At 49.1% G+C, this 27,431-nt stretch overlaps 1 protein-coding gene and 1 long non-coding RNA gene across 4 annotated transcripts; one reads left to right on the plus strand and one right to left on the minus strand.

Annotated features, from left to right (window-relative positions):
- Positions 1-874: 874 nt before the first annotated feature.
- Positions 875-16,417, minus strand: E2F8 (E2F transcription factor 8). Of its 3 annotated transcripts, none has more exons than XM_084772866.1 (13): positions 16,283-16,417; positions 15,129-15,258; positions 13,212-13,490; positions 12,670-12,826; positions 10,132-10,446; positions 9,758-9,919; positions 8,502-8,639; positions 7,278-7,481; positions 6,933-7,020; positions 5,703-6,234; positions 2,880-3,012; positions 2,081-2,481; positions 925-1,637 (listed from the first exon to the last, which is right to left on the minus strand). In XM_084772866.1, the coding sequence occupies exons 2-13, from the start codon at positions 15,141-15,143 to the stop codon at positions 1,449-1,451; spliced, it is 2,613 nt and encodes an 870-aa protein (XP_084628992.1). In that variant the 5' UTR covers positions 15,144-15,258; positions 16,283-16,417; the 3' UTR covers positions 925-1,448. The 3 variants fall into 3 exon arrangements, with proteins under 3 accessions (XP_084628993.1, XP_084628992.1, XP_084628991.1); XM_084772865.1 differs by lacking the exon at positions 16,283-16,417 and adding an exon at positions 15,541-15,606; XM_084772867.1 differs by lacking the exons at positions 8,502-8,639; positions 16,283-16,417 and adding an exon at positions 15,541-15,926 and having other exon boundaries at positions 875-1,637.
- LOC311592468 lies at positions 16,261-20,913 on the plus strand. Its single transcript, XR_014777421.1, has 2 exons — positions 16,261-16,392; positions 20,310-20,913. It is a non-coding gene; the product is annotated as an uncharacterized lncRNA (long non-coding RNA).
- Positions 20,914-27,431: the final 6,518 nt, after the last annotated feature.

The following is a 27,431-nucleotide window of genomic DNA, read 5'->3' on the forward strand; positions in this document are numbered from 1 at the left end:
AAGCTCTGCAGATATAAAAACTGAAGGTGAAGTTTCTTGGAGGAAATTCCTTACACTGGCCTTCTAGGTCAACAGGAAAAGCTGCCATCTTACCTGTGTTCGGCCATACAAACAGAAAACATATTTAAAGAGGGGCGACCTTACGGCTGTTCGGATCAGCACAGAGCCTCCCACAGCTGTTCTCTTCCACCTTGTGGTGAATGGGAAGGCTGAGTCCTAACCGTGACTGTGGACTTGTTGCCTTAAATTCTTTGTCTCCTGGCACCTAACATGCAACTCAAGTGTCCTGTAGTTCCCCAACATCTACACGTAAGAAACAGATGTTTCTGAAAGACCATGGCCAGAGCAGGCGCTTAAGATGCGCACTGAACACACCATAGCTTATTCTCTCCTGGAGCTCACTGGGGTGAGTATGTGGTGGTTCCTGACAAGAGGAAAATAGAATCCTTCTTGCTGTTTCCTCCCTAGAGCTGGACCGTAGAGAAGGTGCTGGATAGTGGCTGCCCCTCCTCTCTGCAGAGCGGGCCTGGGATGGATGCTAGGCAGGCAGGACTACCTTAGCTCCTCCCACCTTTCATCTCTTCTCTCAGACTTTTTTTTTTTTTTTTTTTTTTTTTTTTTTGGTTTTTCGAGACAAGGTTTCTCTGTGTAGCCTTGGCCATCCTGGACTCACTTTGTAGACCAGGCTGGCCTCGAACTCTCTCAGACTCTTATCTTGTTGTTCACTATTCTAGCAATGCTCAGGGCCCTGAACGTGGAAACTTACTAGGAACTCCAAGGACGCCCTTCCCAAGAACCTGCTTGTGAGGTTAATTAAGTTTCTCCCAACAGTGAGTGCCCTACGTGGCCAAATGAAAATGGGAACTACGTTTTAGAAGAGTTTTAATTTCAACAACTTCTGATTAAAAATACATTTTATAAATAATTTTTTTTCATAGACTTGATTGAGGAGGGTTGTAAACTCTATAAAAAGACAGACTGCAACAGCAAAGGATTAAAGAAATTACACAAAAAAGATACAGCTATCGCCTCCCTACGTAAAAATACATTATACATCGCACAGCATTTCCTTTGTGCAAAAAGTTTGGGCAGGTGCTGTGTCAGGTAAGCCAAACATTTACTGAAAGGGAAGTAAACTTTAATAAGGTTATTTTGCATAATAATGCAGGCACGGGTGAAAAAAAATGAGCACCCTCCCCCCCCAGAAGTTAATGTACCTTAGTTCAATATTTTATTTTATAGTACTGAAGGCTCTGGCCTTGTACAAATGTGTATGTGTGTGTGTGTGTGTACACACATGTGTAAGCATGACAAATATCTGCTGCGATATGGAGTAAAACCCCAAAGTATTTACAGTATTTCCAAAGATGGTGTTCTCTCAATCTACGTGTGTACAACGTCTCATTCAATGGCTCTTTAGAAAGTTAAATTAAACCACTGCCCGTCCATCAGTGGGCATCCTCAGTCGGGACTTCCAGTTTGCGCTGTGGGACGAAGAGTGTTGCAAAGGAGGCTTTGTTAGCACCATCGAGATCCGGGTAGGGTGAGCCGGTAGGCTTGGTTGGGGTTGGGCCGCCTGGAGTTCGGAAGAAACTTTCAGCCACCAGCTGGGAGCCTTTGGGTGTCACGGGAACAGGCTGAGTGGAGAGAAGGAAGGAAATAAGGGATCAGATCCACGGCGGCCCGCGCTCCCCAGCCCACTCAGGGCCAGCCGGGCTATCATCTGGGATGCTGGGGGGTGGGGGGTGGGGCTAGTACATCTCAATGTCGGCAAGGTGAGCCTCGGTGGGTTTGGTTGAACTCTCAACTGTTGTTGCTAAGAGGCAAAACCTCACGACAACCCAGTCATATGGACTCTTTGGGCACTCTTCTCGGGTGCAGAGGGAAGGCTTTGCCTTCAGCCATTCACCCTGCCGTGCCTTCCCTCTCCACAGCAGGCACGCGTGAGCCTCCTAAGACTCAGATAATCAAATTAAATGGCAATCCCGGCTCTTAGGAGGCAGGAGCAGGAGGATCAAAAAGTTCAAAGCCATCTTCAAGTTTGAGGCCTAACTTTTCAACTACAGGCAAACACCCTTACCTGTTGTACCCCTGTCCCAGCAACTGATTGTCCGTTTAGCTGGCTCTGGCCAGGGACTGGTGAGTCATGGTTGGTGGCCCTCCCTTGCCGAGAGCTCAAGTTATCTGCTATGACGCTAGCAGCGTCTACTCGTGGGGACACAGGGACCGCGCCAGCTCCAGGCCCGGGGCTGGCACACATCTGCACACTGGGGGAGAGGAGTCCCATGTGCTGCAGGGTAAAGTTTACAACCGCTGAGCTCGGGTTCTGGGTGGGAACAGGGTGGCTGGAGTTGAGGGCCGGGTTGTTCCCAACAGGTACGGCTGCCATAGACGTTGGGGAGACCATAAGTTTCAAAGGTGTCACATGAAATGGGGGGAAGTTCACAGCGGTGAGTTCAGGCGATGCCACCGGGATAACACCTGGAAGAGAAAAAAGGGTGGGGGTGCCTCATATTTGACCACGTCCCCTGGAGAGGGAGGCCTGGTGGCACTCAGAGGAAGCATAGCAGGCTACCAAGAAGAGACTTGATACCCTATGAGCATATAAAGGGGGAGGAGGTCCCCCCCAGGCACAGGCATAGGGGAGGGGAGTAAGGGGAAAATGGGAGGGAGGGAGGAATGGGAGGATACAAGGGATGGGATAACCATTGAGATGTAACAAAGAGAGAGAGAGAGAGAGAGAGAGAGAGAGAGAGAGAGAGGAAAGGGGGGTGGGGCGGACAAGGGCTTAAGGGCAGGCATCTGCTCCGGGGAGATAACGTGTCTGAGGTGAACTGCAGGCCCGCTCGTGTCTGGATGGTGTTCTAGCACCTACTCACCTGCAATTGGGGAGCTGTAGATCCTGTGGTTTGGGGACAGTGTCCCTGAGCTTTCTGTATTAGACAACACAGATTCTGCCCCCAGGGGTGAGCACTGGGTGAGAGGGATTAGGTATCCCGATGGGAACAGGGTCTATAAAATAAGGAGAGAGCATTTATTTCACACACTTATTCTAGACAAAAAACATGGGGTCGGCTACTCCATTTAGTGAACAGTGGCTGAACTATGGCCTACGGCCGTGTACAACCTTCTTTTTCTTTTTCTTTTTTTTTCTTTGCAAAGGCTCCACTGGGACGCAGCCGCACCCTCTGTATAGGGACTGCTTGTATACCAACAGGGACATAGTTTGAGTGGGTGCAACAGAGAGCCTATGTCCTAGGGAACCAGACACATTTGCTAGCTGGCCTTCCAGGTTTTCTGACTTCTGCTTCAGAACTAAGGAATTGCACAAGCAGACTGTTTCCTTGTACTTTGTGTTCTGACGTGAGCCAGCAGGCTCCTCATGTGCAAAACAAAACTGCACGGGAGGCCAAACTGACAGGCGGAAAAAGAGCAGCACTTGGTAACACACTGGACACCCAGGTGCCAATAGGCACAAGCTTCTGCAGCCGATGTGCCTCCCACCCTGTCAGATCACAAAGGGTGTGTGGGTGGCTGGAGTGGCCCCAAAGTCTGCCTTCCCCCCACCTCGGGCTGGGACTGGGGACTCCAAAAGCAGTTCTTAGAAGCCGAGACATGCCTTTCATCCTACTCCTTCAGATGTCTCCTTCCCCGGCTGTCAAAACAACAGCCCACACTTTGATCCCTAGCTCTTGAGTGGCTCTTTTCCTTGGGAACCGGTGAACTCAGAATCCACAGAGCTGAAAGATTTAAACTGTTTCTCAGGTGCCGGGGACTGTTCAAAGGCATTGGGAGTTGGTGCCTTGCAAGCTGCATGGGCTAAGGAGCTATTAACGGCTGGGTCTGGGCGTTTCGCACAGGCCTGCCAATGTCACTGACACTCTTCCTCTGTGTTGGGACAAGTCACTGTGATTACTAGCTTGGCTTTATCCAATTCTTCCTCAGTAAAGCATGCATTACCCCTTAAATAACCAAGCCCCAGTTTCAATAAATTACATGTACTACAATTCTCTTAACCTAGAGTAATTCCATTCGTTGACGTTTGCAAAACGAATGAATTTTGTTTTCCTTTGTGAATGTCACCTCTTCCAGCCTTCCGTGCCCCCAGCTCCTGGTCATTTATCCGTTTTTTGTTTGTTTGTTTTCTCCGCCCTTATGACCTAGTATCAGCTCATTTGCACACCGCCTTCTCTCTGTCCCTACAGGTCTTGGGTCTCAGAACATGTTTACTGAATGAATTTAGCACATGAATCATTTTCTTTCCCCATTCAGTCCAAACTAAAGAAGCGTCTAGGGGCTGCAGAGATGGCTCAGAGGTTAAGGTCACCGGCTGCTCATGCAGAGGACCTGAGTTCAATACCCACCACCACGTGGCAGCTCACAACCATCTATAATGGGATCTGATGCCCTCTTCTGTAATGCAGTCACACATGCAAATAGAATGCCCCCCACACAAATACACAAAATAAGTAAATATTTTTTGTTTTTTAAGAAGAGTATAATAAACTTAACAGAGATTGGGAGTATAGGACATGTGAAACCTAAAACCTCTAATCTGGGGTAACCAGGGAAGGGAATCACAAAGCACTCATGTAATAACTTCACTTAACCCCACAAAAACTGGGGTGAACACACAGAAGCAGCTGCCAGCAAAGGCGGGTGCTGGGTTAGACTTGGTCTGGGGCAATTTTTTTCCTAACCTAGTAGATGGCAGGGCAGGATGGGGGGAGGGGGTGGTTTAAGGGGTACATTCACGACCGATAAAGAAGAACGAGATGAGGAGAGGTAAAATAGTTAACAGCAGGGGCAAAAGAAACGATCAAGTTCTGTTTCCGTGTTTAGTTGTATCTGCTGGTGCTGCTGCCTTTCATGGGCCGTTGTCCTGAGACTCAAGTGAGAGTTCTGTGTAAGACTCTCAAGTCTGAGACACCCAAACTGTGGGTTGGTGTCCCATAAATATTCATTCTTTCTTGATCTAATATTACCTAAGGGAGGAAAAAAATCACCCAGAGGGCCAACCTCTTTAGAAGCCAATGCAGCCAACTGTACCTTCAAGTTGACAAAAATCAGGTTGGCTTTCCCACTTAGAGAAAAATGGGACTGTGGTAAATCTGAGGTAGAAAGTAAAAAGGGGGGCGGGGACATGGTGGGCAAATTCTCTTCCAGACGATGGGTGCCAGGAACATGACATCAAGCAAACGCTGAGGAATGACTCAGAAGGCAAGAGTTAACGGGAGGCCTGCGTCTACCTCCACTTGCGGTGACAACTGCTTATAAACTATTTATGACTCTCATGACAGCTGTTTTGTGTTCCAGTATGAGAACGTAAAAATGGACTTAGGGACACAGCCACCTGTCCTGTGACGCTTTAAAAAGAGAGCACGTAAGCTTCTCCTCTGAAGATTTAAAAACGTCCCTGACGTCATCCCCGTGTGAGGATTAGCTGTCTAAGACCTCATTTGGATACGGGATGTTAAGGGGACAGTTCTCTGTCTTCGGAGAGACTGACTGCTCTTTGCTCTGGTAAACTTCACGAGCCAACAAATGCTTGTGGAGTCAGCCTCGGGAATTGCTATCATGAAAAGCAAGTGAGCTGTCAGGCCTGGCTTGAGCTTCTGAGACCTCAAAGCCTGGCCCCAGTGACACACTTCCTCTAACAAGGCCACACCTAACTTTAAAGCGCCATCTGAGGCTGTACTCACTGTGGGGACATTCTCAAGTGTTTTCAGGCCCTCTTTAGGTTTCTTTGCAGAACCACTGTCGTCCGAGGCACTTGTCCTCTTCGTGCCTCGCTCTCCAGGCATCTCCTTGCTCTGACTCTTAGCATCCTGTCTTTCTGGTACTGGCTGCAAGCTTCCTGCAAGCCTTGTGGCGTCTGTGGTGGTGGTGGTGGTGGTGGTGGTGTCAGTGGGGGCATCTATAGGGTCTTTGGATCCAGTAGCATTAGAGGAATGGGCGGGGCAGGTCGCTGGGCTCTGGCCATGGGGTGGCGTCAGCATCTGGGCGTGGGCAGGTTGCAAGTAGATGGCATAGGGTGGGCCCGAAGGGGCCTGAGGTAGGATCACAGGCACTGCAGATGACAATGGGCTAGGGATCAGGGGGACCATTCCCAGGGGCTGGATAAGGGACGGTGCCAGCAGCTCCAGCTCCGTGTTCACCGCGGGGTCCAGAGGGGCCAGTGGTTTGTAGGGCCCGGATCTTGCAAGCTTTACTTTTACTTTCTTCCTGGGTTCACTGAAAGAGAGTTATGGAACATCAAAGAACTTATACCTTGCTCCTAAGCGTCCTGTCTGGAGGTGTGTGAACACGCATGCATGTGGAGGCCGGAGGCTGACACGAGACATCTTCAGACTCCGTGACTTTCACCTTTTCAGAGAGCCTGGAATTCATCAATTTGCTGGCCAGCCAATGAGTTCCAGGGATCCCTTAGTAGTCATTACTCCACCATGGGATTAAAGGTGGCTGCTGCCATACCTGGCCCTTTTTAGGTGGGTTATCAGGTATCCAAACTTGGGCCGTCATGTTTGATCAGCAGGAACCTTCCCCGCAAAACCATCTCCCAATCCCTGCATCCCAAAACCATCTCCCAATCCCTGCATCCCAAAACCATCTCCCAACCCCTGCATCCCAAAACCATCTCCCAATCCCTGCATCCCAAAACCATCTCCCGATCCCTGCATCCCAAAACCATCTCCCAATCCCTGCATCCCACCAGATTTTGCCCATCCCAGGTGAACGCCGGCGCTTTTATGAAAATAGCAACAGGGTTTTGTTTGTTTGTTTGTTTTTTCCTGGCTCAGGATTGATACCTGAGTAAAGACTATCTCTCCAGTTCCCAAAGGCGATGCCTACCCTTGCATAAAGCGATCAGTTAGTTCTAAGACCCACTGAGACGGCACTGCACCCCGTGTCCAGCCGCAGTGCCCACCTACCTTGACTGCTCTTCCAGTTGCATGTTGCAGATAGCAGCGAGCTGGGCCATCTTGTTTGGGAAGGGTGGAGAGTTTTGAGAACTCTCAGCTGGTAAAAATAAAAGGAAGAGGGAAGTCGGTCAAAACTAAGGCTTGAGTAGCGACACGGGAGAAAGCTCAGGTGTCAAGAGGACCAGAAAGCAGGCGCCCGCCACCCAGCTGCACAGCCAATAGGCATTAAAGCCCACAAATGGCTTTTTATCCTTAGTTCATATATACGTTAGACTTACGAGGGGTCAAGCAGGCTAAGAGAAAGAAGGTCAAAGGTAATTCTGAGCCAAGCCCTGACTTTTCGGGGAAACGTACCTTTGCCGCTCTTGACAGGGCTGCTGGGCGCAGAGCTGACCTTTCTCCGGTCACTTTCAATGCTCTTGACCAATTTGATAAGGGATGGGTGGCGAGTAAAGTTGGGTTTTCCCCGGGTGGAAAAGAGGTTTTTGGCACAGTTCTCTTTTGCAGACCGTCCCACCTCTAAGAAGGAGGCGGTAAGAGGCATGACAGGGCTGGAGCCTGAAATGGAAAAGGTCAGTGTGTTGATGCCCAGTTGACCCTGCTTCCTTCTAACAGAGGAAATCAAAACGCCGCTCCGAAACCAAGCCAAGGGCAACACCAGAGAGCCCACTGTAGGCACCGGCTCTGAACGCTCTGCGGTCGACCCTTTATCAATAACTTTAGAGATAGTATTTTGTGCTGCATCTCTGACGCTACACTGCACAGTTAGTTGGTCCTCCACGTCTGATGAGGACGTGTTCCGGAATCCCTCTTACATGCTAAGAAGCACAAGCCCTTGACATGCAGTGGCACAGAAGCTAAACACACCCTCCCATCTACGAGAAATCATCTCTTGGTTACTTGCAATACCTAATATAATGTCCATGGTTTACAGATCGTTGTCACACGATATTGTTTAAGGCAACAGTGACCAGAAAAACATTTGTACAGGTTCGGTACAGACCAAAAAATACTTCCATTCCATGGTTAAACTCTTCGATATGAAAACTGGTGGGTATGGAAAGCAGACTGCACCTCATAAGCAGAGAAATGCCAGTGTGTGGCCACTGTTGCTTTTCCTCTCATGGTGATGTATAAAATCTTGTTTATTTTCTTATCAGGGGAAGATTGGAGCGGGTGGAAGGTGGTGACCTTTATTCCTGCTCCACTTGGCGGGGGGTGGTCGCTCTTATAAAATGCACTCCACGACAGATGTGAGAGCACGGCCACAGAAGACACTGGCCAAGGATCCGCTCTTTTGACAATACCATGGGCCTGGTTTATGCAGCTGTCACTATGGCTCCAGAGCCTTCCTTCCTGCACCAAAGGACCTCTCCCTGAGAGTGTTTCCAAAGTCACAGTAGCCACTTTTCCACACAAGCATTCATCTTGAGCTGCTTCTCCAATCATCTACCCATGGTCTTCCCTTGTGGGGGCTAAGGAGGGAGGAGGGAGAGAATCCCTCTGGATTAAAAAAAGAAAAAAAAAAAGAAAAAAAAAAAAGAAACAACGAATTAAAAAAAAAAAAAGCATACACACCACTTTTATTCAGGCTGATTTCTGGGCCTGTCCATTTAAATGCTGGTTTCCGACCTCTTTCTTCCGTAACATGGACTTTCTTGATGAGATCCAGGCTACTCAGAACGTTAGCAATGTCATACAACCTCCTGATTTTTGCTGATGGGGGAGGGGAGTGGGGGAGGGTGGGGGGAAGGCGTGCACAGCATTAGACAGAATAATGAAAGGTCACAGGATTCTGCCTCCTAAGAAAGTCAGGTACATTTAAGAGCTATCCTGCCAGCACCAGGCAGAAACTTCTGACTCCTTTCAAGTTATTCTAACAACATTGCTTGAGTTAAAACAAACAAGCAAACAAACCAGAAAAAAAAAAAAAAAAAGAGGAGTTTTAAATATTTCAGGAGTGCCTGCTGGTCCTGAGTTTTGAAGCGGCAATGGCAGAGGTTTCAGGTAGAAGTGACTCAGTGAGATGATCCTGTTTACAAAATGCCATGTTCCCACATGTCTTGTAGATGCAATATCAACCCAAGGATGTCTGGACTTATTTCTACAGACTAATGCAGCTTTCCACAGTACGGCATATCAGGGTACGGCATATCAGGGCAAGGGACCAGGCCACCTACAAATGCTGCCTCTCGGGGCAGCTTTGTCTTACTGAGTCCCCCAATAGGTCACTTCTGCATCAATCCCCAGAGGTGCAAACGTGTTGAAGGCTGCTCCTGTCTACTTGGCTCTTTCCTCTATACCTTTTCCTGTGGAGATTCCTTACAATGTGTGGCCTAACCATGGGAATGGAGTTGGTTAGGAACCAGCCAAATTCGCAGCGGCCGTCCAACAGAAACGCTTTCAAAGCGGCAAGCCATCTGTGCCGTGGGGCCATCAGGGGACAATTTAGTGGGAATTACTTATGCCCTCATGTATCAGTATCAGCCGAGAGATGAGATAAGTCTGAGAGCTGGACCTACTTTACGGATGATTGCTCATTTAAGCCCTGGGAACTTCTAACTGTGTAAAATGGGACAGGGTTAGTGTCAGATGTCGCCAGAGTCAGACATGTAAGGAGGCTGTACGTCTTGCTGAATCCCACTGGCTAGCAGCAGCAGCAGCAGCAGCAACAGCAGCAGTAGCAGCAGTGTGTGTGTGTGTGTGTGTGTGTGTGTGTGTGTCTGTGTCTGTGTGCATGCGCGTGCCCAGAGATCTGCACCCAACCAAATGGTAAGTGAAGCTCTGCTGTCCATGAATGGCCCCCAAGCCTCCTGGGCAGTCATGACACTTACTTTTAAACTTGCTTTTATCCAGATCTTCCACATGGTCCTCCCCAATTAAGATCTTGGCAGCGATTTCCAGGCTTACTATTTGAGGCGTCGACACCAGGAACAGCATCACAAACTTCTGGCTCATCACTCGCAAGGACTTGTCTTTGCGGCTGTTTACAGATGCTTCGGAGGATGGGAAATTAGAGAATTAACATTCAAGAAAGGGGAGGTAACAAGCCTTCAAAATAGCACCACTGGACTGCACAGCAGCCACTGGCCACGGCAGTGCACGTCTAAACCCCAGCACTAGGGATGTGGAGCCGCAGGAGCTCAAGGCCAGACTGCTGTCTTTTTTTGGCTGCCGGGGAGAAGCACCAAGCGGCATCACCTCTCACCTGCCCGGAATTCCACTCCAGGGAGTTCTACGAAACACATGTCTGAATGCCCGTTCTGGCCAGGGTTCGACTTGATCACGTGGTCCTCTATGCCACAGCTCTTGATGAAGTCAAACTCTTGTTCGTATTCTTTCCTCTTGATCATCATGATCTGCTCAGCGTACTTGTTCTCTTCCCCGACGCTCTTCAGGGTCCCGAGGGTTCTGGTGAGATTGTGTCGGCCGTGCCAAGTGTACCTGTTTTTGGCAAGGCGGCTCACCATGTGCAGGCTCTCCAGTACATTCACGATGTCGTAAATCCGCCGACGTTCAACATCTGCAAAGAATGAGTGAACGCGCGTGTCACCAGGACCAGACTTTTCACTGTGTGCTCGTAATGGGATAAACTCTTTTCCTATTAGTCAGCAGGTGCATCTGAATAATACAGTAATATAATATACACACTGTGGAAGCAAGAAAAACATGGCTTTCTTGCAGAAATTTAAAGTACAGTCACCATCTACCAAGGGGCTTAAACTGCATCATACAGGAAGTTGAATTATAGTGTGTGTGGCGACCAAGGTCACTCGTACTTTATCAGTGAGGACATGGAAGCTCTGAGGTGCCTCAGTGACAAGACCAAGCCTCTAATAGTCTACCTGCCATGAATCCGAACCCATTCCTTTATCACCCCCCCCCCCCAGTACCCACACCTGCCTGCCATAATCGTATTACAGGCACAAAGTGCTGAGATTTGAGAAGATGGTTCAATGGTTAAGAGCAACTTGCTTCTCTACCCGAGGACCAGAGTTCAATTCCCAGCACCGATATTGGGTGGCTCACAACCATTTGTAACTCCAGTTACAAGGGAGTCAACATTCTCCCAGATGAAACACTGAAACACACACCTTTGAAAAGTGCTGAGGTTTCATAAAATTACAGAACCCACGTTGTCATTTCTTAAAAACCTACATTAAAAAGCAGGAAGGTACATCTCTTTGGGGGTCTAATGTGCCCCACGTTCTGCTCACCACCAGTGATGGCGAGACTGGCAACTCTGTGCTCTTGTAGATGCAGAGGGTTTCAGTGTTCTGCATGGGGGGGAATTCTCCTTTCAGAAAGTTACCTTCGCTGTTGGTTTCAGTTTCAACAGCGGACAGAATCTATGCTTTCGGGAAATGTGGTCAATAGAGCACCCCCTAGTGGCCTCTTGCTGTACTTGGTGACTGCGGGATAGGAACCTTGACAGTCCCACCCACCTCCACCCTCCACCTCCCCAGCCCCCCCACTTCTCCCTGAAGTCCTCACAGGCCCCTCCTTCTCTTCTTTTAAGGCCTGGATTGGGTAGCTTCCCAGCCAGGCCTAATCTGAGCCTTTCCTTTATGGCCAGAAAGTGCGGCTCCCACATACTTGGCCCTTTTGATGTTCTAGATACCAGCCCCCCCGCCCCCTTTTTCTTCTGCAACATATTTTACCTGACACACAAGGTCAGTTTCTAGCACGTCCTTCGCTTGGTAACCATTGTCCACTGAGAAAGGAAATTGTGTCTGTGGATCTAGACAGGCTCCTATTACTGAGTCAAGTGGCACACACACGCCACCTAGCCAGACAGTGTGTGTGTGTGTGTGTGTGTGTGTGTGTGTGTGTGTGTGTAAGAGCAGATGGATCCAATCAGCATAGTCTTAAATCAAGAATTAATGCTCCTGCTTAGAAAGTCAATCGTTTTCCTTATGGCATGATAGATTGCACATTGAAACGCTAAGGTGCACACGCTTCTTCAAGTTCTAGACTAAGACACCCTCAGGCTGAGGAGACAGCCCTGCTGGGGAAGTTGCCAGCCTGAGTTTGATACCCGGCATCCCGTTAAAAAGCCAACCGCCCTTAATAGGTGAGCCCCAGGTCCCAGTGAGACCTCTGTTCTCAGAAACCAAGGTGAATGGCTCCTGAGGAAAGACACCCAAAACTGACCTCCGGACCCATGTGCACAAGAACATACATGTATACCTATACTTACACACACACACACACACACACACACACACACACACACACACACGCAAATGCACAAAAACATATTTTAGTGACTTCAAAGACACCCTATATCTGCCAGACTTCTTCTTGGCTCTAGAATCAGGTCTTCACACTGTGGGAAGGAGGGGAGAACACCCGTAACCTCAGTCAAAGGCAAAGTAACTCCAAAACCATGCCGTCCTCAGTCTCAAATGGCCGAGAGTCGGAGTCACAGAAGCCACCCCTCTATGCGACTATGGGACACACCGGCTCCTCGGGGACAGGGTCAAGGTAAAAGTCAGAGTCACGGTTATTTGTGCAACAAGTCATAAAACACTACTTCCTTCCTGTACAGCTTGAGACAAACCTGAGCCCAGAGACACACCCCACCACTGTTTGTTTGCTTCTAAGATTGAGTTATTCTTAAACTAACAGGACTTGTGAGACCTCTAATTTCCACGCGGCCTTATTTGAGGGAGCTCAGACCCAAAAGAGTTAAGTCCACAGGGTCGCTCTAATCATTAACTGCCCCAGGAACTGGGACACGTACTGAGCTCTTCAGCCACCTCGTCCAGGCAGATGTCGTTGTTCACAGCAGGGTTGGGGTACTTAGGGTACCGTGCTAAGAATTTGTGGCATAGCAACCCTAAGCTTTTCTCTTTTCGACTCGGCTGGGATTTCTCAAATTCGTCTCCAGATAAGTGTTCCTGCAAAGGAAAAGGTAAATAATGCCTCATTCTGAAATAAACTTTGACAGATTTACTGGGGGCATCTGTGCTGGATGACTAACTCCTCTTACACCTCTCCCCCAACCTCCCCCCCCCCCCCGCTCCCCACCACACACAGCTTGGACAGCTGCAAAGTTAGAGAGGGCACAAGAATGGTCTTAAAAGGATGTGTGGGATGGAGACCACTCCCAGGGTCCAGAATCCCCAGGTTTGTGTTCCAAGAGTACAAACTCTTTGCATGTTCCTTCCAGTAGGGTTCCTGATTGCTTGACCTTCCATATACCCCTCTGCCCCTCCCCAAGTCCCGTTCCCCCCACCCCCACCCCAAGTCCCTGGGCTGCCACTCAATCCCCTGTAAACCTACATGTAAACAGTCTCTAGCTTCAGGTAATCCACTTCGGTTGTCAGACAGCCCCCTTTGCTGATCTCGACTTCGGATCTCTGGGCTCACCGCACTGAACAGCATCTTCAGGTTGGCTGTGGGTGTCCAGGGCTCTCCTTGGGAGGCTTCCTTGGGCTTGGTTGGCGTGGTTAAAGGGCCCAAGTCAGGCTGGATCTCAGCCAACATCATGTTGGCCTTCGAGGACTCTTGCAGGGGGCTTTTCATCAGTCCCCTTTTATGTGGCTCAGAAAAGAGGTTTTCCTGTGTAGAAGGAATTAACAACTGAGCCCAATATAAAATAGAACCTATCAGAAAGCTTTTTTACTTCAAAATTGAGTCAAATTGGTTAAATTAATATTACTAATTTACATTAATAATATAAATGTACATTAATACTTATATTACATTAATGTAAGCAATATTAAGTGAGTATTCCAGTGATTGCTTAACAGTAATTTCCTTTTTTGTTTGCAACAAGGTCTCACTGTACATTCCAACCAGTCTGGAACTTACTATATAGCAATAAACTGACCTTGAGTTTATAATCCTCCTGCCTCAGCCTCCTGAGTGCTGAGATTACAGGCATGTATCACTGTACCTTGCTGCTACTGCCCATTCCCACATTGAACTTGGCAGAAACCATGGATCTAAATGTCTTCACCTTGTGAGCCAGGAATTTAAATAAACTAGCGACTTTAACAACTGCAGGCTTTGTTTTCAAATTCCGCTTTGAAACAGGAGAGTTGTAACAATAGCTTACAGCTTACTCCCTTTCCTTACTAAAAGCGGCCGCTTGTAAATTCCCAGAAGTAGCCTGCACTCTGGACACTTCAAGAAAAGGCCTTCAGGACCCAAACCTTTCTCCACCCAGCAGAGCAGCTGTACACAGTGGATGCTCACTGACACACCACTGGCCAGGAACAGGTCCCAGCAGCCAAGGTGGGGGTGCCCTTATGGCTAGAGCCTCATGCCTACCAGCAAGACTTCTGACCAGAAAAATCTGCTTTCAACAACATGGACTCCTGAGGCACAGCTGCAGAAAAATGGGGCCAAGGAAAGTAAGAATAACCATCGAAGGCCTCAGGGCTAGTTCCTGCTACAGAGACACACTGGTGAGCTCACAGCAGTTCATGAGGCTTGGCGGAGCCCGGGCCCCTTTCATTTTTGGGCACCAGGGACTGCGCCGGTTTTAGAAAAGCGCTTGGAAGGCAACAACTCAGTGGACAGAGACACCTACTTTTCCTCAGTAACTTTGGAAACGTGGGTTAACGATCCTGCTATGTGACTGTGAAACTAAAGGCTCGTCAAGAGCTTCTCCAGTGTTTCCTGCTGAGTCTGCTACTTAGCAAAAGACGACTGCAGGCAGAGGGCGGTCACATAGGGCTGGCATCTGAATTTCCTTGGTTCAGTATAGTGAGCAGAGAACCAGAGAGGACGACCCAAGGATGGGGTCTCAGTGACAAATGGCAGGGACAGCATTCAACTGACATCTAAACGCTTCTGAAAGACTTGTCATGCCCAGCACCCCAGAGGTCCATAGGTTAAAAGGATGACAATCCAGAACTGTCATTGTACAAAGAAAGCCAATGCCAATTTATGTCCTTCTGGAACTCCGTGGTCCATGTAAAGGTTGTGATACAACATATTTTTTTTTAAGTATTAGAAAACACCCCTCCCCCTCCCACCGCAGCATGTATATGAAATTTACACGAAACTTTTGAAACAGAAAGATTACTTTAACCCTGGGGAGTCCTATTCCTCTTCAAAAATTAAAATTTCCTTCTCGATTTCTGTAAAGCTCAACCAAATTGATACAGCATTCATAACTATCAAACGAAAAACTTAAAGCGTTAACTCGGGATGATATTGCATTTGATACCACTACAGTGTAGACAGTACCTTTTCGCTCTCCATTTTGTCAATTCCCCAAACATTTAGTGTGTCTTTAAAAAGGAAAAATCTTAAAGTTCCTCCCCAGATTCCAGTAGTTCAAGTAGTCCAATCGATCCTATTAAAGTTTTTTAATATCCTTAAAGGGAAAAAAGAAAGGAAAAAGAGAAATAAGATATGCTGAAAATGCATTCACAGACACGAGAGCCCCCGGAAACAAAGAAACGAAAAATAACAAACCAGGCTTATATTTGCGCCCCCCCCTCCCCCGGAGAGTCAGAGCCTCTAGGCAGACCGCACCAACAGATAGCAGTAAATCCTCCATCAAACCCATCTCCTGTCACGAGACTCCAAGCAGACAGACTCTGCAGTGACAGACAGTCCTCTCCCAAGTTCAGAGATGGCTGTAGCAAGCACCCACCTGTGCAGAGATCCAGGCTACGGACGCAGCGCACGAGCCCGGGTCTCGACTGAGCACACACCAGTCCTGCATCGGGGGAGATGCTGAAGTTTCTCGCCTGACACACACGTGCACAGGCTCAGAAGGAAGGGCTTGGGAGGTAGACTGAGAGCAACCTTCCAATTCAGCCTCTGCGCTCTAAGCGCACGACTGGGCATTTACAGAGAGCTTTGGGATTTGGAACCCCTCTTTTAGGCTTCTTTCAATAAGCAATGTACTTTGGGAAGGGGGTTATCCCTAGGTGCCAAGATCATCGCGACGCCCGGTGCAAAGTAGGCTGCGCTCCCGGGCAGGTACAGTCCCCAAAAGTGGCCAGCTTCCCGCCGGGTGCACACACTTGCTCCTCCTCCCCGCCAACTGCACCGCCCTCGGGTGCCGCCAGACAGCATCTCATGGTTTCCAGGGCGACGACTCCCAGCCAATCAGAAACCCCACTGCCGGCCTGCGATTGGCTAGAGGTCCCCGGGGTGGGGCCGGACCTTCCGCCTTCGATTTAAAAATTTGGCGCGGAAAGTTGGGCCGTAGCTGGCACCGCCCCCGAGAGCGCGGGGCTAAGAGCGCGGGCGAACCCCTCCCCCGCCCTCTGCGCGGGAGCTCGGCTCCTCCCCACGGGTCCCCGTGGGGCGGAGGCGGGAAACGGCCGCCTTACCCTGCCCCGCCCGGTATCCCATAGCCCCGCTGTGCCAGTCGGCTCCCCACTCACCTGTCAATCCTCCCCGGAGTCTGGCGGTTCGGGGCAGCCCGGGCTCCTAGCTGCGCGTCTCAAGGAGACCGCGCGTGTCAGGGAGACTTGTTCAGCCCCGCCGCACAGAGGTGGGTGCCGGGGAACGGTGCCGGGACAGGGGCTGGGGGCGCCGGCGGGCGGGCCGCGGGAACGTGGCCGTCCCGGAGCAGTCCAGCCCCCGATTTGAAATTAACCCGCTCCTGGCGCGAGCCTCTCCCGCGGGCGCGGAGCCTCCCCTCCCCCACGCCTGCTCTCCCGGCCCGGGGCCCCGCGCGCCAATCCGCGCCTCTGCACCGCTGTCGCGACGAATCAGGCTGTAGGCACCGCCCTGCGACCCCGCCTCCATCTAGACTTGGGGAAAAGTCCTCAAAAACTTTTCCAACTCCCCCGCCCCTTTTTGCAAACACCCTTTATCCGAGATCGAAGTTGGGGGATGAAATTTGGCTTGGCCAGGGCTGGCTGGCTGGGGCGCGAGGGCTCCCTGCCATCCCCTGCTTGGGGCCACGTCTAGCGGTGCGCAGCCGCGGGTCTGCTCACCTGCCCTCTGGACCCCAGAGGCACCCTTCCCTCTGACACACTCTGTGTGACTGTGCTCAGCTTCTGCCCCCACGGCTTCCAGAAACTAGTGAGGAGGAAGGAGCTTCGGTGTCCGAAGCCGACCGGCACGGGGATCTCTGAACACGCAGGTGTGGGAAGAGGCGGAGAAACTCGGAAAACTCGCCCAGCCTGTCCCCAGTGTCCCGCGCCTTGTTTCCCTTCTCTTTGCTCTTCCTCGCTTTCCCCCACTTTTCTCTGTTTCCCTTGACGAGCCTCGGGTATCGACCTGGTATATCCACAGGTCTAGGGAACCTCAATTAGGAAATCATCTCGTCCAAAACTCTCGTTATAAGAAGTGGAAACCTAAGCACGGCGCCCCAGCGCTGCCTTTTTGTGCCCTAGTTTTTTGTTTTGTTTTGTTTTGTTTTGACCCGCCTTTGCCTTAGGTTTCTGATAACTCCCGGGTTGTCTGGACTGCACGTTGCCCAACCCGCTTCCATCTAAGATTGTGGGGTTTGGGCTCTTCCCGCTTTAAATTTTGTGTCTTCAGCCTCCAAAGGGGCTCAAGGGGCCACGCTAATTCCCATCATTGAGCTTGGCCACCAGTGAACGATCCATTGCTGACTCCACGCGACATACTATGAGGCGGGGGATGCTGTAATGCCACCGCGGGATCCAGGAATGCACACTGGGTCTAGGTGATGAGCCAGGGTTTTTCTTCCAGAGGAAGGTATACACAGAGTCGCCTCCAAGATGCGTCTAGGTCTTCATGCTTATGTTCAATCCTAGTAGCTGTCAGAAGTTTTGATGCTCTGGGTCACTCAAGTACCCTGCAAGACCAGGATTGGACCCGAATGCTCAGGTGCAATACTGAAAGGGCTGGCTGTGGCTTCGGACGGAAAATAAAACCCCATCATTGGGACAGGAAAGGATGCTTACAGGGCAGATAAATCTTACTGAGCCCATGTACACCTTTTCAGAACAGAGAAGTTTAAATATATCACCAGGAAGTAGTGTATGGACTTCTGCCTAAACCTCTGTCTGCCAGGTTACCTCTCAAACCTCTCACCTGTCAGCGCTTAGAACTCCAAAGAATTAAGTAATGTCCGTTTATATCCTAGAACACTGCTTCGGAAAGTTCTCAGGACAGCGAAGTCAGTGACTTAATAGGCCAGGTCACAGCTATTTCAAGCCTTCCCTCAACATGGAAGGAAAGGTGAAATAAGGTTAATTTTTGTTTAATGGTGGCTGTCTTGACCGTTGTAATCAGACTCATGGACCAGGATGAAATACGGTGCTGGGAAGAAAGGCTTGAAGTCTTGATGAACCTGTCAGCCACGAGACATTGAAAAGGAAGAAAGAATCTGGAGATTTAGCTCATGGCAGAGTGATTACTTAACATGCTCAGCAGCCCTAAAGTTCATCTGCAGCATCATATTAAGTGTAGAGCACCAATTTGAAATTAGATGTGATCACAAAGGGAAGGTGACAGCAGCAAACCTTCGTGCTTACTGTGCAGACATAGAGTCATTGAAGTCATTTTTCTTACTTTTAGTTATTGATTATATAACCCAAGAAGATTTCCCTGCTTTTCTGTCTGGTCATCTGTGTTGCATAAAACAGCCCATATCTCCCTGAGCCGGACCAGTTTCTCCACTCTGCTGCCATCCTTCTAGGTTGCACAACTCAGAGGGTTGTGTAACATAGCCAACAACAAGTAAGGTATTATGAAAAAAAAAACGATATCAAAGGCAGGGGGATAAGGTGTCCTCTGAGGTACCCAGATTCAAAGGTAGCCTTTCGGATTCCTGAATCATGTCCCTTCCTGTCATCATGAGTGTGAGGGGAGCAGTCAAGCCTTTGCCCCATGGCCAGGATAAGATGAGGGACTAGGATATGGTTTTCTTTCTTTCTTTCTTTCTTTCTTTCTTTCTTTCTTTCTTTCTTTTTTCTTGTTTGTTTTTTGTTTTTGTTTTTGTTTTGTTTTGTTTTGTTTTGTTTTGAGACAGGATTTCTCTCTGTGTAACAGCCCTGGCTGTACTGCACTTGCTTTGTAGACCAGGCTGGCCATGAACTCACAGCGATCCGCCTGCCTCTGCCACCCTAGTGCTGGGATTAAAGGCATGTGCCATCAAGCCCCAACTAGACATGGTTTTCTATTGGTGGGTTCTAAGACCTCTGTCTCTCATAGCCCCTGCCTCCCAGGTGTACTTGCCTACTCAGTACGGAGATTGGAATTTAAGCTTTGCCATACAAGGTGGAGTATCTACCTGAGACTAGCTACTGGGAACATTAAATTACAGGAATCACCACAGCTGCTCACAGACCTCAGCCGTCTTCCCTTTCCATTGAACTAAGTGGTTAATTTGTGAGTAAATAGTATCAGACTCGTTTCAAGAGACTGAGCAGGAACACCCTTGTTCCTAGAAGATGGGAGAGCTGTTATTGCCCTGGCCTTGCTGGCTGTGGAGCACGGCTTGGTCAGAGCTTATCCTAGCCAAGGCTGAAATTCTGCCTGTTATATGTGCTGTGGCCAGCTCCTCCGCCTGGGCACATTATCTGCAGCTAGAGACTCAGTTGCAGCAGCTGCCATTGCTGCTGTTTACTGAGGGATTAATTACTGCCTCTACATTTTTAAAACTGCCTTGAGGAAACAACATAAAATACTTAAGGCCCCTTTACAGAACTGGAGTCTGAATTCTGTCTAAAACTTACAGAACTGAGGTCATGTCTCCTTGTGTTTATCAGTAGGTTGGAAGGACAGAGAGTTTTCCCCAACTCTAGGACACTGCAGAAGTATGTGTGCAGGTTCTGGGGAGTAAGGGTGGGGATCGGACACACACACACAAGTCCTGATCAGACCAGAATCCCTGTAACCTCCCAGATGAGCCATAACTGCTGTTGCTTAAAGCACGGTGGGAGGAGCAGCTGTGTGGATCCCCTGTGGCCAGATGTCTCACATCCTGTGGAGAAAGAATCCCTACCCCTACAGTTGCCCTTCTACTATGGACTCCTCCCTATGACCCCACTGTGTGCTCCCAGGCAACAGGGAAAAGGACTTTGTCTTCACTTGGTCTCCCCAGCATCTAGCCAGGAACCGTGCGTGCCCTGAGAAAGGGGCTTCGTGAGAGTTGGTTGGTTAAGGTTCTACCTTAGAACGTTACCCCACCAAGTAGAAATGGTACTTTCCCTCCATCTTATGACCTAAAATGTCAAGTCTGATTGTGAACACACACTGAGTGCTCTGCGACGTGAGGAAAGTAACTCACTCTCACAATGATCTCCTGATTAAAAATGGTAGAGGGGACACGGGCGCGCGCATGCGCACAGATGCCTCAGCTAAATGCTTGCTATTTGTTCACTAAGTTGTATCGGAACGTCTACCTCTTGCTCAGAAGTTGCAGCTTGAGCTTCAGGACGGACTGGCTTCCCTTGGGTCTTTCTCATGGCGTCCTCTTTTCTCTTCCAGGCATGCGAACCTGGCTTGTACGACTGGACTTGTTTTAAGTTCTTCAAAAGGCTCTGCTGCGACCCTTCCTGAACTGGTGGCTGACATGCGCATAAATGGGGCTGTTGAACCTGTGCGCGTGTTCTCTCTGGCCTTGGAGCTGGCGGCTGCAGAGGGAAAACAGGCTCTGCAGATCATGACCCTTCCCAAATGAGGCTCTGGGCGGTCACCGAGGGCTCTAACAGGCCACTCATGAGCCCTGAGCGGGTCTCTTGCTCACTCCCTAGCCCTTCTGAGCTCCCCCTTTCATAGAAAATTGAAGATCTAATCAGCCCCAAAATGCTTAGGTATGTTGTGGTAGAGTTTTACTCTTCACTGTGTCGCTTTGTCATACAGTAAACAGAACAGGCTCTACTCTTCCTTTTCTGGGCTATTCTCTCCATCCTAGCTGAAAATGTTCAGTGAAAGCTCAACGTGTGCATCAGTGTGGAAACTGGTTGGAGTAAATTGATGGTCTCAAGGCCACAGGGATGAATTGCTTCTATGTTTGTCCATCTGCTTTTAGAATAGGCTAAACTTGGTTTACAAGTTCAGCCTTTGGAATAAACTGCAGTTTTGTTTTGTTTTGTTTTGTTTTGTTTTTCAAGACAGGGTTTCTCTCTATGTAGCATTGGCTCTTCTGGACTGGCTTTGTAGACCACAAACTCACAGAGATCCACCTGCCTCTGCCTCCCCAAGTGTTGGAATTGCAGGCATTTGTCACAATGCCCAGCAACTGCCACCGTTTCAATGTTAGCTGAAGTATATACAGCAACATTGCTAGGCTAGGCTAGACCAGGGGCAGAGCACTTGCCTAGAATGTGTGAGGCTCTATGTGATAATTTTATTGGTAGAGGAAGATGTTTGGCTGGTTCAATTCCCAACAAAGCCAGCTCTGGGGGATCAAATGCTTCTGGCTTTGGAGGACACTAGCATGGACATTCCCCCCCCCCCCACATACATAGGATTAAAAAGCAAAGCTTAAGAGCTGGAGTAAAACAGACCTCAAATCCCATGTTATTATTACAATTCTGTAGACTTAAACACTTTCTCAACAACCTCTCTCTCACACATGTACTAAAAGGGAAATTAAAATATATCCCTGGAGGGACCTCATGAGGAACAGACGAGTTAACAAATGAAAAAACGGTGCACTGTTTAGCATATGTTAAGTACTCAAAGAAAGCTTATATAATGCCATGTGTAATCTAATCCAAAACAATCCCTATGCGCGTGTATCTGGGTTTGTTTTTATTTCTGCGCATGCTCTCATCACTCTAGTGAGATTCCGTGTAGACGGATCATGTTCATGGATCTTTGGCCAGTAAAATGGTTCCTTCTTCTTCCCGCACTGCATCCTCCTGTCCCTTCCCCGCCTCCCTGCCTTGTCTGTTGTAGGTGTCCATTGGAGGAGGATGTCCGGTGTCTCAAAGCCTGACGCCCAGAGGCTTTCCTTGTGTGTCTGAAGGATTTGATATCTAAGAGTGCCTGAGAAAGCTGCCCCCAAAGAACACTTTAAAATAACGAGTTCTTCCTAGTGGCTTGTATCTTGCCTGGCTCACGTGTGTGTTGGTCAGCATCCTCCTCCTCCCCTGAGTGGCATCTGTCCTTGCTCTCAGAACACTTAAAAGCTGTAATTACAAGTCTGGCCCCTAGAGTACTCGGTGACTACTCAGCAGGCTTAGCATGCAAAGCCTCCCCCCTCCGCCCCGCACCTCCACCTACCCCCAGTTCTCACTTTATGACCTCAGGAAAGGTCCTGATCACTCTGAGCCTCAGTGTCCTCCTCCGTGAAAGCAGCTTCTTCTGCAATGTGGGAATCAGGCCGGCACGTGGGGGAAATCGCCATCTTAGCTGCCGTTTGATGATAAGGAAATAATCTCCGCGATCTGATCAAGTCCCTTCCTAGCTCATTAGCTCCACAGAAGGAGCTCTAGCATTCCTGTGATCTTAGAGTCCTCTGAACTGTCGTTGTCTGCCTGTGACATGAGGAGGACCTGATGGCTTCAACCCCCCGGACCTTGTTCAGTTCAGTACCGGTGTCAGGCATCTTTGGAAGCCAGAACCCACTAGGCTTTGAAGCCTAACAACTGGGGACGATCCCTGCTCCACAGATGGACACCTTTCGGGTCTGTAGAGGATTGTCTCGGAGTGCTCCTGATGTTTTTGTTTATTTTTGAGATTATAATTTGATTTCCTCCCTCTAAGCCCTCTCATATACCCCTTCCTGCTCTCCTTCAAATTCATTGTCTCTCTCTTTTTAAATCCATTGTTATTACATGTGTACTTTTATTTATATATTCATATATATAGAACCTGTCGAGTCCATCTAATGTTACTCATATGTTTCAGGGCTGACTATTTGCCAGATGGTGAGTCCGTTGTGCTCACCTCTTCCTCTGCTATAGTAGCTGTTTGCCTCAAGTGCAATGAGACATCAGCTGGGGGCAGAAGTCTCTAGCAGGGGAAAAACAGGGGGAAAAAAAAAAAGGAAAGGAAAGGATTGGGTCAAGATTCTTGTCTATATATTTCCAAATTCCAGTGCCCTGTGAGTCAGGTCGCTTCTGTGGAATTCCTGGTGACTAAACCACAGAGCTCTGAGAGCTGGGGTAGACACTGGTCCCCTTGGTGGGCCCTGCTGCTCTCAGGGAGTGGCAGCAGCCACCTTTCAGGCTGTTCTGGCCCCAGGCTCGGGTATGCAGCTGTGTCAACAGGGCCTTTGAGGTACACACACACACACACACACACACACACACACACACACACACACACACACCAGATGACTGGTCAGCAGCCCCTGGGACCGTTGCGGCAAAACTCAGTTACAAGAAATCATAGAAGGCATGTGGGAGGAAGCTTTGCCGGGGGCAGTTGGGAAAGAGGAAGGACAGACAGATGGGAACACAGGAGAAACCTACCCAGATTCTCAGGGGGAAAGAACACCAGCTTCCCGAGCTCTGCCTGCAGGTCTACACAGGGATCTGGCTTATTTCATTCTGACCCTGGGGAGTGCTTCTATAGGGCTAAGCAGCAGCGTGACAGCGCTGAGGTGCGGCAGGATCCGGGAAGAGCTTCTGCGTCATCAAAACATGAGCAGACAGGAGCAAAGGGGGACTTTCAGCTATTACACTTTTTGGTGTTCTACACTTTGAGACGTTCTGTTCCAGTTTCCCTGAGCAGTCTTTTATGCGGCAGGGCCAGCCACAAGGCACCGCTGCACCACCGCCAGCTTTCTTACTTATTGGTATTCATTTTTCCCAGAGAAGGTGGTAGTTCAATCCCCAGTTTTAAGAAAGAACTGGAAAAAAAAAAAAAGAAAAGAAAGAAAGAACAGAAGCACTGGAGGATAGGGGTGGGTGGGGTTAGAACCTGGGGAGGGAGCAATGAGCCTCCTCTAGGAAGAAAAGAGGGCCAAGTTCAAAACCACATAGTCATCTCTCTTTTTTTTTTTCTTCCTTTTCCTTTTTTTAAAGACAGGATCTTGCTGCAGTCACCACCCCCCTCACCACCTCCACCCACCACAGGGAGTGGTTACAGAATTTCTTATAGACCCAGCGGTCTACTCCTGTGTAGCTCAGACTAGCCTCAAGCTCAACAACCATCCTCCTTCCTCAGACTCCTGACTATTGGAATGGTAGGTGTGTCCCACGAGGCTGGGGCTATCTTTTTTCTTGCTCTGCACAGCCTTCTGGTTACTGAGTCACATCCGTTTGTCTCAGTGTCCCTGTATCCTGTCTTCGCTCTTATCCCTCACCAGCACGTGTTTGGACCAGTGCAGCAGCCTGCCTGTTCCTTTTGTCACCAGGCCCTCCATCCTGTCTGCCCACCCTGGCCAGATCCACCACCCTATAACCCTGTGTGGGCCAGGCACACTGCACAGGATGTGGTCCCGGCATGGCCTCTCTCTTCCCCATCCTCGTGTTCTCTGAGCTCTTTTTTTTTTTTTTCGGTTTATCCATCCCTGTCTTTTAAAGTTGTCTTGGCTTTTGCTGTTTTAATTTTTTCCATTTCCGTTGTTTTACTTTGGAATCTTTGCTCACGCAGTACCCTTTCTTAAAATGTTACATCCTCACATCCTTCTCCATTCAGAATCTCCTGGCTAGGCTTTAGAGCAGCAGTTCTCAACCCGTGGGTCGAGACCCCTTTGGGGGTTTAAAAAAAAAACCCTTTCAGGGGCATCACATATCAGATATCCTGCATATAAAATATTTACATTACTATTCATAACAGTAGCAAAATTATAGTTCTGAATTAGCAGTGAAATTGTATGGTTGGGAGGGGGGGTGTTCACCACAACATGAAGAACTGTGTTAAAGGGTTGCAACGTTACGAAGGTCAGCTCCAAAGAAGCTTCCCGGAGCTGCCTTGTGGGGGATGAATTTCCTTCAACATCTTATACCATTTAAGCAGCGCGCCTCACATGCTGCCTCAGGGACAATTACTTGTCTGGCAGAGTTCACCTGACATGAAGTGTGTGTGTGTGTGTGTGTGTGTGTGTGTGTGTGTGTGTGTGTGTGTGTGTGTGCACCAGTTTGATTACTGGCATACTGCAATGACTATGGCGAGCCGCCTTCTGAAGTGATTGAAGTCACGACTGGAGGAAACCAGTAGTGAGGAGCTGTCACCATACCGTGAGTGATTCCTGCGGCTGACAGCATCCTTTCCTCAGTCCTAGTAGCAGGCATCACTCCTGTGGCCTTGCAGCACCTCTTGATAGCTATGTGGTCTCGTATCTCCATGGCAGGAATATAAAACAACCTTATCAAAGGACTAGTGCAGGGCTTGGGGTTCAAGTTCAGGCCATCTGCCTCCAGAGCCCTGGGTCCCGCTGAGGCTGCCTCTGTTACTCTTCTCATTGCCAGTCCAAGTACCAGACTAGAGAAAAGTTAGGGGAGGAAGACAGTGCTTTGGCTCATGGTTTGGGTGAGGGAGTACTAGTTCAAGACACAGCAATGGGATCAGGTGCCGCTAGTCACACGATGTACAGTTATTAGGACCCAGAGAGCCACAAGTACTTGCTTTTTCCCTCTTCCTCAATGTGGGGCCTCAGTCCATGGATGTGCTGCCCACATTCAGAGTTCCCCCCTCTCAGCCCCCCCAACCCCGCACAAACCCTGGGTCTCCTAAGTGATCCCCAGTCTAGTGACGTTGACTGTGAAGATTAGATATCTCACTACCTTTCATGGGACGCTTGCTCTCTGCAGAGAAGGGTCTGGCAGGCTGATGGGCATGCGCTCAGAGCAGTTACTTCATAGACCCGGTAACATGGGGCATTGCAGCAAATGTACAGCATCAAGGACATGCACAGACCAGGGATAACGACTGTGGGACGTCTGCAAAACTGAACTTGCCTAAGAAGGGAAGAAAGGAAGTTTGCCGATGGTCACGAGGTGGGCTTTATCTGCATGCAAACTGGTGAGCCAGCCTAGCCGGCTTGCGAGTGCTGACGCTCCAGGGTGGCAGGTGCCCTGTGAAAACGAAGCACGTTTCTCACTTCCTGTAAAAACGTGGTGTCTTCATTATGCAGCATTCAGATTGCAGGCTTGGGACTTCTACAATTCTCCACCGTTGCCATGAGATGGCTACTTGGTTAATAATCCTAACCTGCCCAGTGCATGTACACACCCTGTGCTTATCACTGCTGTCTTATAATTAACTTTTATATTTAGCCTTAACTTTACAACTCAATCTGCGAACCAGAGTGACTGCAACCCCGTCTTTATCTAATTTAGCAGGATTTGCCTGCTCTGCAATTAGACTCACATGTTGTATGATCAACGTCCTTTGCTAATTGCATAATTCGTTTTGAGCTTAATCATCACATGGCAGCCTTCATTTTTTTTTTTTTTTTCAAACTGTCTATGTGGTTTGCTGTTGGCTGGGAGCTGCATGTACGATCTCGGCTTGAGGCGTCTGCAGTCACACAACGAAAGGTCTTCTAGGGTCAAAGATAAGGGAGGAGCTGTCTTCCTGTGTAGGGAAGAAACTGAACAGAGGATGTCAAAGGGATTCGCCTCTCCAAACGGCTCATCATTAGCAGCTCCCGAAGATACGGAGGGATGAGCACATCTGCAGAGGACAGTGCTCACGCGCTACGCTAGTGTGGGAACTCATGAATAATTCAAATGGGACCCGACAATTAGTGCAGAGCTCCAGTCTGGACAAAATTAGTCTGGGTCTAAAAGAAATCAGGTGACAAACAAGGAAGGGTCCCAGGATACTCTGAAATTGTATCCCTTCAGTAACCGGCTAAGGCTCCAGGCGGCTCATTGCCAGCAGATGTGTCACTGTTAAGGCAGGCTGTGTTCTTTCCCCTTCTTTCCTGCCTCCTTGTGAGTTCTTGTTGCTGTTGTGACAGGGGACTGGAAGCTACACTCGGGAGTTGGGGGATCCACAAGGAACGCATCGGAGTATTGTCCTGAGGCGAATCTAGGATTCGGCTTCCCCAGCTTGTTTGTTTATTGTTTAACAATAGGCTCAGAAGGGTTTATCCAAGTTTGCAGAGTTGTTGAGCTATGGTCCCTGGACTAGGGTCCATGCCTCTTGACTCTAGGCTTGGATCACCATGGTGACCTAGTGGGCTGTCCCATGGCTCAGGTTTTCTCTGACTCCTGTTACTGAGTGCCTTCCCAGTGTTTTGGGGTGCCCAGGACTGAGCCCAGAGTGGAGAGATGACGGAGGCTCAAAACCTTGATCTTGGCAGAGATACAAGGGCTGAGGAAGAGGGATGCACCAAGACAGAGAAGACACCACTCCGCAGGGGAGGAGATTCTGAACTCAAGACTTAAGAAATGCCTTGGAGCCTGCTATAGTGCCTGGGTATTATAGGGGCATTACCTAGAGGATGAACATGTGCACTAGCCGGGGCATCAGGAAGTTAAAAATGACGTAATACCTTAATTAAAATAAATATTTATTTTTTGCTGTTGTTTTTGTCTTTGTTTTTTAATTACATTAACAAACTAGCTGCTGGCACCTGAAGTTCCTGCACCCGGGAATATGTGTGACACCCTCTGCTGTGGACCTCATTTTTCATTCTTCCCAGAAAGACCTGTGAGCAAGGGAACCATTAAGAACCCCCCCATGTCCAGAAAATGTAGTCGG

This window comes from Acomys minous, assembly GCF_964271855.1.
Source record: "Acomys minous genome assembly, chromosome: 2".
Classification (NCBI taxonomy): domain Eukaryota; kingdom Metazoa; phylum Chordata; class Mammalia; order Rodentia; family Muridae; genus Acomys; species Acomys minous.

What these genes read in the sequence shown, in the direction of transcription:
- E2F8 (XM_084772866.1), bottom strand. An exon ending in AAGCTAGAGACTGTTTACAT is followed by an intron (nt 12,827 to 13,211) that starts GTAGGTTTACAG and finishes TTTCCTTTGCAG; the next exon opens with GAACACTTATCTGGAGACGA. An exon ending in TGGAGTGGAATTCCGGGCAG is followed by an intron (nt 9,920 to 10,131) that starts GTGAGAGGTGAT and finishes CATCCTCCGAAG; the next exon opens with CATCTGTAAACAGCCGCAAA.